We start from the raw sequence: 12,622 nt of genomic DNA on the forward strand, positions 1-12,622 counted from the left end.
AATGGATCAGAATATGTGGACAATTGCAACATCTCCATTCCGTGATCACGGAAATTGTGTTGGAATTCTGTGAGCTGAACTGGAGGGAGCTGGTTCCTCCCACCTTCTACATCTACAGAACGAGAAGTATCATCACGTGTTAAGAATGTCTTACAAGGTAGGAGTCTCACAGAGACTCACCCCTGGACACAGTAAGGGCAGTGGATTTAGAGACCAGATAGGGTTCCGTGAGAGACAGAAAATGTCTCTCACTTGAAAAACAATCACCGGAGTTTCATCACCATTCCCTGTAGAGAACGAAGACATTTAGAGAGAGTTAAAGGAAATAAAAACACCCAAGCTCAATGCGTGATCTGTCACCTCTGGATCAACATTTGTCATGGAACTTTTCACATAACGCAAAATATTCTAAGGCCTTCATTCCGGAAAAGCTGGCCTGGGTGTTTAAACATCAATGGCAAGAAAATGGGCCACATTTAGTACTTGCTACTTTGCAGTTTGTTTTTTGCTGACAATTCTCGTTTCTCAAGTTTGGTCTTCCAAACCCATAGCAGAGTGATCATTATCTTCCTAAGTCACTGTCATAAGGAAAATAGGTCAGGTCTCCCCACCTTGGTGCTGGGATATTGTTCAGTAAGTACTCAGTGACAGGACCTTGTCCTCTTTGATTTTGTCACAACAGTGTCTTGCTCTGCATGGTTTTCTGCACTCCCTTTTGTCCTCTGAATCATGGAAAGATTAAAATTAGGTGGAAATTCTTACTGAGATTTTTTTTCCCATGACACCTACGTAGTTACGCGAATACAGGTCTGAGATAACCCTTTTGTATTCTTCCAAAGACATCCTGGGAGGACATACCTCACTATATGGTAGTTACGTGGATATTTTTCTGTGCCCCTCGGAAAAGGTAGAGGATAGAGAGCTCCCTGGAGGTAGAAAGCCAGAATGGGTTCCCCTCTGTATCTCCATGAGCTGCACATCAGTTGGAATGTGGTGACCTCTCATTAAGTTCTTCCTGAGGCGTCAGTATTGAATATCTCCACCTGGAAGACTGTTAGTTACACACATAGAGTTGACACTTGAACAATGTGAAGGTTAGGAGCACAGACCCCCTGCGCAGTTGAAAGTCTGTGTATAATTTCTGAGTCCCCAAAACCCCGACTGCTAATGGCCTATTGTTGACTGGAAGCCTTACTGATAACATAAGCAGTCAACACATATTTTGTATATTTTTGTATGATATACTGCATCTTTACAATAAGGTGAGCTAGAGAGGAGAAAATGTTATTATGAAAATCATAAGGAAGAGAAAATATATTTGTAGTACTGTACTGTATTTACTTAAAAAAAAATCCACGTATGATGGACCCATGCAGTTCAAATCTGTGTTGTTCAAGTGTTGACTGCACTTATGTTTTTTTAAATTTTTTATGATTTTATTTTTTAATATTTATTTCATATATATATATATATACATATATATACATATATATACATATACATATATGTATATATATACACTTTTTTGTCTTGGTGTAGTCTTTTTTATTCTCCCTACTATAGAGCTTTGGTTCTATATTTCTATCTTTTAAAATCAGACTTTTAGACTAAAAGAAAAATCTTCTGATTTTATATCCTGTGGTTCTCTGAGAAACTACTCAAAGGATCATTTCTTACGCAAACTATTTCCATGGGAGAAGTTCAGTTATTTTTCTCCTATTCAGTTGTTCAAAATGTTTTTCACACACTCGTTTATGCAATAGTTTCCTTCCAGGTGGATTCACCCACTTCAAATGGGAAAATGTAGCACTAGGTCTGTGAGAGGGGGTGCAGAGTCCGAAAACACCAAAAATAATTATGCTTTGCATTTGTCTGCTCTGCAACACCTTAGCATGCATCATCACATTCTGATCCCACAGACGTGATGCTAGATGAATGGCCCAGGCATTAATATTTCATTTTACCAGTGAAGAAATTGAACCCCGGAGGTTACCTGGCTAATTTCAACAATAGGTCACAGACCCAGGTCTTTCAACTCCTTGCAGCATAATGTACTTTGGACTATGCTATGAAACTCAATGTGTTGCTTAGGCAGCATTTTATAGACAGGAATAATAAACAGGGGAAAGAAATAGAGGCAAAAATGAGAGCACTAGTTACTGCCTCTAAAGAAGCCAAACTGTGGAAGAATCAAGAGAGCACTTAGAAGAACTGAGCTATGTGGCAGTTGGAAAAGTCTGTGCTATCTTGTTTGGGGTAGAAACGGGCAGGGGCTGGGGGATTGTGTTCTCCTAAGAGCATCTGATCAGAGAGTAAGGGGTGTACTTTTCTACCACGATCAATTATTTAAGCTTCACCTCCTCACATTAGACCCCTACAAGGTTCTATGAGGCATTCTCTGAGAATTTGATCTCTTCTATGACAGCTGTTTGGCAGAAATGGCAGGAAGATGGGATGGGTGTGGGTCTCCACGGAATACCTTACAATGAAGACTAGAGTGCTTAGTTCTCTATTTAGAGAGTGAAAATATATCCCCTCTTTTTGATAAGCTTTTAGGGGTGAAAATCAAAGGGATTGATGAAGGAAAAAATAATCAGTTAAAAAGGACTATCTGATCTTTAAAAAAAAAAGGGTTTTTTTAATGTTTGTTTATTTTGTGTGAGAAGGAGCACAAGCAAGGGGAGGAGGAGAGAGGGGGGAGGGAGAGAGAGAGGGAGACAGAGGGAGAGAGAGGGAGAGAGAGAATCCCAAGCAGGCTCTGCATTGTCAGCGCAAAGCCTGATGCAGGGCTCAATCCCGTGAACTGAGAGATCATGACCAGAGCCAAAATCAACAGTTAGATGCTTAACCGACTGAGCCACCCAGGTGCCCCATTATCTGACCTTGTAGCAATTTTATGGAGCCTTTCATAAAGACATGAGAGGCTCCCCCAACTTATGATGGTTTGACTTAAGGTTTTTTTTTGATTTTGTGATGGTGTGAAAGGCATGTGCATTCAGTAGAAACCATACTTCTGACTTTGAATTTGGACCTTTTCCCAGGCTAGAAATACATGTTAGGATACTGTCTCATGATGCTGGGCAGGAGGCTGCAGCTCCCGGGCAGCCCTGCAATCAGGAGGGTAAATAGCCAATACACTTGCAACCATTGTAGACCCGTCCAACCCTCCTCCTCCTCCTTCTTCTTCTTCTCCTTCTTCTTCTCCTTCTTCTCCTCCTTCTTCTTCTCCTTCTTCTCCTCCTCCTTCTCCTCCTTCTTCTCCTCCTTCTTCTCCTCCTTCTTCTCCTCCTCCTCCTCCTCCTTCCTCTTCCTCCTCCTCCTCTTCTTCCTTCTTCCTCCTCCTCCTTCCTCCTCCTCCTCCCTGTACAGTAGTCAATAAGTTACATGAGATACTCAACACTTTATTATAAAACAGACTTTGCGTTAGATGATTTTGCTCAATTATAGGCTAACATAAGTGTTCTGTGAATGTTTAAGATAGGCTAGGCTAAGCTATGATGTTTGCTGGGTTAGGTGAATTCCATGCATTTTCAACTTATGATATTTCCAACTTAGGTTGGGTTTCTCAGGACATAACCCCATCATAAGTCAAGAGATATCTGTAAGTTAGTTTAAATAGCCTAAAGGATCATTTTGAATTTATTCTTCTAATAATTCCCAACGATTAGTAATAATATTCTGTTTTAGAAATCAGTTTGTTGGTTACTCAGCCAATAAATATTTATTAAGGGTATGCTGTGTGTCAGGTTCTGGTGATAAATGAAAAATGAATAATGAATGACTGGATGGTGAATAAAATACAGATTTTGCCCTCAAGGAACTCACATTCTAGAAGGAGAGAGAGAAAATAGATTTGTAAACAAATGGGTAAAGAAGATCATTCAGGCCTGAAAAGCTGCATTTAGTGGGGGACATTTTCATCTTGTGCTGAGCCTGAGCACATTTTGAGCCTCCCAGCACCCAGATGGAGACAAAAGACTCTTCCCAGGACCACAAACCTGCACCTGCAGTTCTGTCTTTACCACAACTCTAGTCAAAAACAATGTCCAAAGGGAGATACAATATTCCTAGTTAAATGTGAATAGTTTCACCTGACAAAGTCATGACCATGTGTTGCTTTGTTTTTATTCTAGGAATCTTGGAAAATCAGGACTCAGAGTTTCTTGCTTGGGTCTTGGTAAGTACCAGGGGTATCCTGTGGGGATGGCCCGGGAGGTGGGAGACTGGGAAGAACACTAAAGGAGTGACTAGGATTATGTTGAGACCCGGTCTCAAGTAAGGAGGGACTTCCTGACTAACATTGCTCCCCTTCTCCTCTGAGCCTTTCCTGCCCAACACAGCCCTCTCCCTCTCTAGGCCCAAAAAGCCACTGTGCTCATGATGCCGTATGGGGCCCATCAAGCAGAAACAAATCTGATCATAAAAGCACACCTTAGTGGAAGAAACTTCCCTGTTACTCACGTTCAGCAAAGGTGAAGAACCTCATTGTATGCATTTGTACACTCACCCGCCTGTAGCTTCATCTGGATTTTTTTTCTATCCTTCTTTTCCCTTTGCCTAATTTACTCGCTTATTTTTTTCTATTGTTACGTACTTTGTGTACTTTTATAATGTACCTTAAATACTCTGGGGCAATATATATAAATGATATATATATGTAAATACATATATTATTCCTCCCAGAAAATGTTAATATCTAAACAAGACTAAGTTAGAGATGGCAATGGTAACAGCATGAGAATGAGTCTGAAATGGTGAAATGTGAGTATGAGACTTGGGGAGGGAATAAGGCTTCCTGATTTCTCCCACATACGAGAAAAAGCAGCCCTGGTGTTTGGACCTTTTGACACCATGAGAAGTATCCTTGTAACCTAAGAGGGTCTAGACCATGATGGCAGCTGAGGAGGTACTGACAAGTGATCAGATTACGGCTCTGCTTTGAAGGTAGAGGCTGGCAGATTCTTTGTTTGATTCTTTGTGGAGTGGAGGACAAAGGAGGAGAGGCAAAGATGACGGGGGTGGGAGGGTTTGCTTGAACAGCGGAAAGGATGCAGCTACCAGCAAATAAGATGTGGGAGAAGGAAGGAGGAAAGATTTAGAGACGGGGAGAAGGGAGATTGATTTGGGATGTATTGTTTCTGATACCTGTTAGATATCCAAGACAAAAAGGTCAAATAGGTAAATGGGTGTATGAATCTGGACTTTAGAGAAGAGGCATGGGTCACGTACATGACTCGAAAGTCATCAACGCGCGGATGCTGTTTAAGCCATAAGACTGGATAAGAACACTATGGGACTGAGTATAGATGAAACACAAGAGCACAGGGTCCGAGACCTGGGGAATCCAACATTAAGAAATCAGGAAAATGAGCAAAAGCCAATCAATAAAACTGAAAAGAAGCAGTCAGGGCAGTAAGCAGAGAACCAGGAGAACGCAGAGTCCTGGAAACCAGCTGAAGAAATTATTTAAAGGAGGATGGAGTGACCAACCCTATCAAATGCTGCTCACAGGTCAAGCAAGATGAGGTCCAAGAATTAATCATAGAGCAGCAAGGCGGTCACTGATGACTTTGAAAATATCAGTTTGGGGAGGTGGAGAGCTCATGCATGATGAAGAGAGCATGGGAAGTAAATAGCTGGTGGATACGCTTTTCATGACTCTGTCTATAAAAGGAAGCAGAGAATGGAGAGGCAGACGGATAGGTGGGCACAGTCAGAGAGAGTGCTCTTACACATGGAAGAAATGACAGCGTATTTGTACGCTGAGAAGGAAATCCTTTTGAGAAGGAAAAAAAAAATAATGTAGGAGAGGAGAGAAAAATACCTAGAATGATTTCTTGAAGACACAAGAAGAGAGTAAGTTGAAAGCAGGCAGAGTACATGGGCTTTGAAGCTGCTAGGTGGGTTGGCGGTATCTCGTAGACGTTCTTTTGTTGCTTCTATATTCTCAGTGCAAATCAGGAGCAAGGGTCATCGGCTGTTAGTGATGATGGGAAGCAGATGTTGAAAGTCGGGTGAGAAAGAGGACATCCAGGAGAGCAGAAGGGTGTATGGACCGAGGGATACGTCAGAGTGGCTGGATGGCATTAAGGATCTGCTTGAGATTCATGCTAATAAATTAGAAGTGAGACCATCTCTGTGGCTGGGTGTTTTTCCTGCAGCCACACTCAGGTGTTCAGATGGGGTTTTTCAAGGGCATATGATGAAAAAGAGAAGCCAAGAAACTGAGAGTTTATGGAAAGGGGTGATTATAATGGTGGACCTCAGAGTTTAAACTGAGCAGAGAGGAAAATGAGGACTAAATCCAGGGTTATGATCCACAAGTAAATGAGGAGATGGCAGGACAATAGAAAATGGGTAGGATTGATGAATTGTACAAACAGAAGGACCAGAGCATTGTTGGAATAAGAGCAGTAGAGACAGTAAGTTTGAAGGATAGAAAGTGGCAGTTAGAAAGGAGGATGCTTGAAACTGAGGTTTGGGACGTTCAGTTTGGGTAGTAACAAATCAAAGATGTGTCCATGGGCAGAGGGTGGCTGAGGTTGTGTTGAAGACAAGATCAGGGGGCGCCTGGGTGGCTCAGTTGGTTGAGCGTCGGACTTCGGCTCAGGTCACGATCTCGCGGTCCATGAGTTCAAGCCCCGCGTCGGGCTCTGGGCTGATGGCTCAGAGCCTGGAGCCTGCTTGCGATTCTGTGCCTCCCTCTCTCTCGGCACCTCCCCCGTTCATGCTCTGTCTCTCTCTGTCTCAAAAATAAATAAATGTTAAAAAAAAAAATTAAAAAAAAAAAAAAAAAGAAGACAAGATCGGTGGAGAGGAGGAGGTCAAGAAACCGAGAGATAAAGGCGCAGGGAAGGATTATCTTTGAAGTCCCTGAAATCACTCTAAAGTATGACAAAATTAATATTGAAGAGAGGGACACTGAGCCAGAGCTAAAATTTTCAGAGCCAGGAGAGAATGACTAGGGGTGGCTAAGCAACTACAACATTGGGGCCTGGTGATGTGGGATTCAAAATGGTAAGCAGGCACCAAGAAAGCATTGGAAGGATTTCTTGGCCCCTGTTGAACCAGAGTGTGGGGACCAGGGAGGGGATGGTAGTGAATGAATTAAAGGTAGTGGCAATTCTGCCTCCTTTTACTGTATTTCAAAGATATTGAAGGCTATCGATGCCCGAGTTTTTCTGATTCTCCCTAATGATATGATTTGGGTGGTGAGGGTGGTCTTCGATTACTGTAAGTCAAAGGAAATTTGACACTTGCGTAATTTATGGCTCTGATCTTGTTGTCATTTACTTGTCTTTGAAAGACTCTGGAGGTTCATTATCAGAGATAGTCTGACCTTAGTCTTTTTAAGAATGTGCTTTATGGTAAATAATTATTCACTATTTGTTTTTGAAAGAAATTACCTATAAATATAAATTAAGAAATATAGTGAAAAAATCATAGACCAATGATCTCATAGAGTCCGTATCTATGGCGGAAAGTAAGTTAGTCAAAAGTACATAGAAAACTCAAGCCAAGCCCTTCAAGTTATAAAAAAAAATTCAGGTGTTTCTGAAGGGCCACATGGAAATGAGTCTCCAGAGGGCAGACTGTAGTTTTTAAAAAACCCAGTGTGTGTGTGTGCTATTGGTATTTTGGTGAACTTTGAAACAGAACTCTGATTCAGGTGTAGCAAGTCCTGATTTGAGCTTTACATTTTTCTGAGAGCCTAAACACTTGTGATAAGACATTGCATGAAAAATAGGAGGAAACAAAGAAGTTCATGGGACTGACTTCATTCAAAACAGGTAAAACGTTTGGTTGAATGAGCATTTTTTTGAGCGCTTTTCTAAGGGCCTCTGTAAGCCAGAGAAGACGGAAAACATCATAGAAAGGAATATGTACCAGGCTTAATCCGTCTGGCTCTGCAGACCCCAGCTCTCAAATCCAGGAGGAGCCAGTTTTACTGCTGCAGGCTCAGGATGTCTGCTCAGTTACAGCTCATGTTCAACTGAGGCTTTGGAAATTAGGTATCAAATGTACCAAGCAGGGGCTAAGCATTCGACTCGTGATTTTGGCTTAGGTCATGATCTCGTGGTTGTAAGATCGATCCCCAGGTCAGACTCCGCACGGGGCATGGAGCATGCTTAAGATTCTCCCTCTGCCCCTCCCGCAGGCACTCACGTGTGCTGTCTCTCTCTCAAAAGAAAATAAAAATAAGTAGATACATAAATGTCCCAAGCAATCACACCATTACAGTTGTCTTTTATCGAAATATTCTAAAGGTCATAGTTAAAGCTAACAGTCCTGACTTTCTGTTCTACCAGAGGACAGGCTGGCAAGCTTCCTTTTCATAAACTAAGAATATGTGTAAATGGGAACAGAAAGGTGAAATCACTTAAGGATAAACTGAAGACACCTCTGAAGGCACATGGCTCTGCCAGCTATTGAAATGTGGGAAGAAATTAAGTGGCCAAACCCATCTATGGGTTGCTGATGGCTGGCCTGGTTTGTAAATACATTGACCAGTGCTATCAAGCCCCAACGTCAAAGAACCTTGTGGCGAAAAAAGTAAATCTACCATGGAGTGAGTGAAAATCATCTACTAGAATGTGGGATCATCTTCTGAGACAGGAAGAGTTGAGTTGATGTATTCACTCATTCATTTGTTCATTCGTTTACTCATTCATTCTCAGCAAACGCTTAGGAAGCCAGACATTTTGCTGGTTATAGGGGATACGAAGATGAAAGCAGCAAGGATCCTGCTCTCACATTGCTCACACAGTAGGAGTTAGGCGTGTGGAAACAGACACTACGTTTGCCAGATGCCAGGATAAGATGAACCAAGCCTGAGGAAAGTCTCCGGAAGAACTTGGGGAGAACTTCACAGAGAAGGTGCTGCTATAGAGTTGAGACTTGCAGGAAATCACCAAGTGGAGAAAGGGCAAAGATTCAAGACAGAGGGAGAAGCACGAGCCTGGAGAGAGATCCCGTGGAGCGGGAGGTGCTTGGAGAAACGCTAGTGTTTGTGTAGAATATTGTGAAGGCAGGGTGTCAGGGAACCACGAGGAATGTGCCTGGAAGGAAAGCCAGGCCTGACCATGAGAGCCCTTGTTTACCTTGCTAAGTCATTTAGCTCATGTCTTCTGCATCTCTGGTGTTCCTCCAAGTCCTGAGGTCCCCAGGTCACAAGGGAACGCTTGGGGGTGAGACACAGACAGGGCTTCATCTCACTTCACCCTTTTTCTTCCATTGCCACAGCCTTTATCAAAGGAGCTCCACTTTTTCTAAAGGTAAAGATAAATAGAACAAATTTTAATGTAAATTTAAATGTAAACTTTTTAAAGTAAATTTATATTTTAAATGTAAATTAAAAAAAATTATGTTTATTTTTGAGAGAGAGAGAGAGAGAGAGAGAGAGAGAGAGCGAGCGCGCAGGAGAGGGGCAGAGAGAGAGGGAGACACAGAATCCGAAGCAGGCTCCAGGCTCTGAGCTGTCAGCACAGAGCCCGACGCGGGGCTCGAACTCATGGACTGCGAGATCATGACCTGAGCCAAAGTCAGACATTTAACTGACTGAGCCACCTATAAATTAAAAATTTTTAATGCAATGTGTAATAAATGACCATCTTTTATTTTTTATTTTATTTTATTTTTTTTGTTTTAGAGACAGAGCATATGAGTGGGGGAGAGAGGTAGAGGGAGAGAGGAGAGAATCTTAAGCAGGCTCCATACTCAGCACTGATCCCAATGTAGAGCTTGATCCCACAACCCTGGGATCATGATCCAAACCAGATGCTCAACTGACTGAGCCACCCACGTGCCCCAGTGACTGTATGTTTTAGAGCAATTCTGGGTTCACTGCAAAATTGAGTAGAAAGGATAGATGGCTCCCCTTGCCCCACATATACACTGCCTGCCCCACTATCAACATCCCATACCAGAGTGTCACCTTTGTGACAGTCCTATGTTGACACGTCAGTATCACCCAAACTGTAGTTACCTTAGGTGTGTGCATAACTCTTGGTGTCGTATGTTCTGTGGGTTTAGACAAATGTATAATAATGTATAATCCTCATTATAGTATCATACAGGTAATCTCACTGCCCTAAAACTCCTCTGTGCTCGGCCTATTTATCTCTCCCTCCCCCTCACCCCTGGCAACCACTGATTCTTCTACTATCTCCATAGTTTCGTGTTTTCCAGAATTTCATAGAGTATGGACATCACACAGTATGTAACCTTTTCATATTGGCTTCATCACTTAGCAGTATGCGTTTACGGTTCCTCCATGTCTTTTCACGGCTTAATAGCTCATTTCTCTGTAGGGCTTCAGATTCCATTTTGAAGGAGGTGGGCAGGAAAGATCCTTCTGCCAGAAAAACCCAAAACACCCAAAAAGTTTGAAAATCCTATTCTAGCTGTGAAAAGCCACTTAAGCACTTGGATCAAGAGCAGGACATCGTCCAGTGTAGTAGGCTTGTTTCTGACAGCGATATGAAGGCTGGCTTGAGGGAAAGGGTTGAGACTGGAGACAAGGAGAGGAATTAGGAGTCAAGTGACGAGGCAGTACTACAGGAAGCATTAAAGATATATGGAAAGGAGAGAATTATTTAGGAAGAAGAATAAACAGGATTTGGCAACTTGGGAATGCAGAATGAGAAGTCTCCCTGAGCAGGGGAGGTTGCTAGGGTTCCTGGATGGGGCATCAAGGTAGACGAGCTAAAATCTCAGAAGGGAGAAATGCAGAAGGAACAGTAAGAGGAAGGAGGGCTCGAAGAAGCAGGAGCATTGTGGGGGCGGTGACCAGAGAGACCTTCAATTTATTTATTTATTTTTTAAGTGTTATCTATTTACTTAGAGAAAGTGCAAGTGAGGGAGGGGCAGAGAGAGAGAGAGAGAGAGGGGGAGAGAGAAAGAATCCCAAGCAGGCTCCACACCATCAGCTCGGAGCTCTATGCAGGGCTCAGACTCATGAACTGCGAGATCATGACCTGAGCCGAAGTTGGACGCATAACTGACCGAACCACCCTAGCACCCTGAGCCCTTCAGCTTCTGGTTTCAGAGATCCAGAGGGCATAAGGAGTGATGGAAGGAGCTCTGGGCTGCAAACAGAGACCCAGGAACTTCTAGCAAGGCAAACCTGTGCTTGTCATTGAGGTCACCTGCGAATACAGAGGACTGGCCTTTTGGGGCAGATTTAGGGCATCTGCCTTCTAGAGTCTGCCAGGCTGTATGCTCCCTGAGAGCAGAGACCGACTCTGTTTTTTCCTGTACCCTTGTTGTATCTTTAGCAGAACACAATATCTGGCAAGTAGCAGGCGATCAACAGTGTTTATTGAATGGCTGACAAGATAGATGGATCATTGGCTAAGTAATGGCAAAAAGCACACGGGGTGATAGTGAAGATCCAGCTGAAGTTAGAAATCACGAATCGCTGAGGACCAGCCAGCCCAATTCTTTGGGTTTTTTCCAGCAGCGTATCAATGCCGAAACAGCGAAGGCCAAGTGGAAGTGGGAGGTGGCAAGTGGGGAGAGGACACAGAAAGGTCCAACGTTGAGGATTGTCCCAGAGTGGGTTAGGGGCCAGGGGATGTGCTGCATACACAGTGACATGGAGTCCAGCCTGGGGTGGGGCTCAGAGCTGTATCAACAGTTAGAAGGGTATCTGCCCACACTCTGAGTTACCCCACACGGTCTCACATTAGAAGCAGAGGCCTGTCTGACTGATGCCATGGGAGGTGACACACCATAGTGGGTAGCTGCTCCTACAGGTGCTTGAAAGAGGCTGACTTTACCCTACACTGTGTACTCTGGGATATACTTGCTTCCCTCCAGATAAGATGTTTGCAAGAAAAAAGGCTTGTGATGGTTCATTTTATTTGTCAGCTCGCCTGGGCCACAGGGTGCCCGGATTTGTAGTCAAACATTAATCTGGGAGTGTCCTGAGGGTGTTTTTGGGTGGGATTAACATTTGAATTGGTAGACTAAGTAAAGCCGGATGGCCCTGGATGGCCCTGCCGAATGTGGGTTGGGTGGTCCTCATTCAGTCAATGGAAGCCTGAATAGTACAAAAAGGCTGACCCTCCTTGGAGGAGGGGAACTCCTCCCGCCTGAGTGCTTTGAGCTGGAACAGCAGAAGTTTCAGACCTTTGGACCTAAACTGAAATATTGTTTCTTCTCTGCTCTCAAGCCTGCTGGCTTTTGGACTAGAACTGAAACCATGGGCTCTTCCCATTCTCAGGCCTCCAGACTTGGACTGAATCTACACAGCAGTTCTCTTGCGTCTCCAGCTTGCAGATGTCAGATCTTGGGACTTCTCAGCCTTCCAATAATGTGAGCCAATTCCTTAGAGTAAATCTATATATATATGTCTATTGAGATGGATAGATCTATATATCTATATACACAAGTCTATATAGAGAGAGATTTTATATTTTAGTATAATTATATAAATATTTACATATAAAAAGGTATATAATAAGGAATTATATAAAAAAAATTATAAGATTCAGTTTCCCTAGAGAACCCTGACTAATGAAAACATTTTGCTAGTTTTTTAAAACATCACACAGGTGTGTGTGGCAAGCCAAGCGGCCAGATATTTCCAGTAAGTGACACATGATATAGGGAGATGAGG

The 12,622-nt window shown here is 43.0% G+C and overlaps 1 protein-coding gene across 1 annotated transcript in view; it reads left to right on the plus strand.

Moving 5' to 3' along the window:
• Window positions 1-12,622, plus strand: part of KCNAB1 (potassium voltage-gated channel subfamily A member regulatory beta subunit 1) — a 300,690-nt gene that overhangs the window by 143,254 nt on the left and 144,814 nt on the right. Inside the window, exon 2 of the mRNA XM_030329018.2 lies at window positions 4,134-4,177. Within this exon, the coding sequence (XP_030184878.1) occupies window positions 4,134-4,177 (44 nt within the window). The remainder of the gene's footprint in view (window positions 1-4,133; window positions 4,178-12,622) is intronic.

This window comes from Lynx canadensis, chromosome C2, assembly GCF_007474595.2.
Source record: "Lynx canadensis isolate LIC74 chromosome C2, mLynCan4.pri.v2, whole genome shotgun sequence".
NCBI classification, from domain to species: Eukaryota; Metazoa; Chordata; class Mammalia; order Carnivora; family Felidae; genus Lynx; species Lynx canadensis.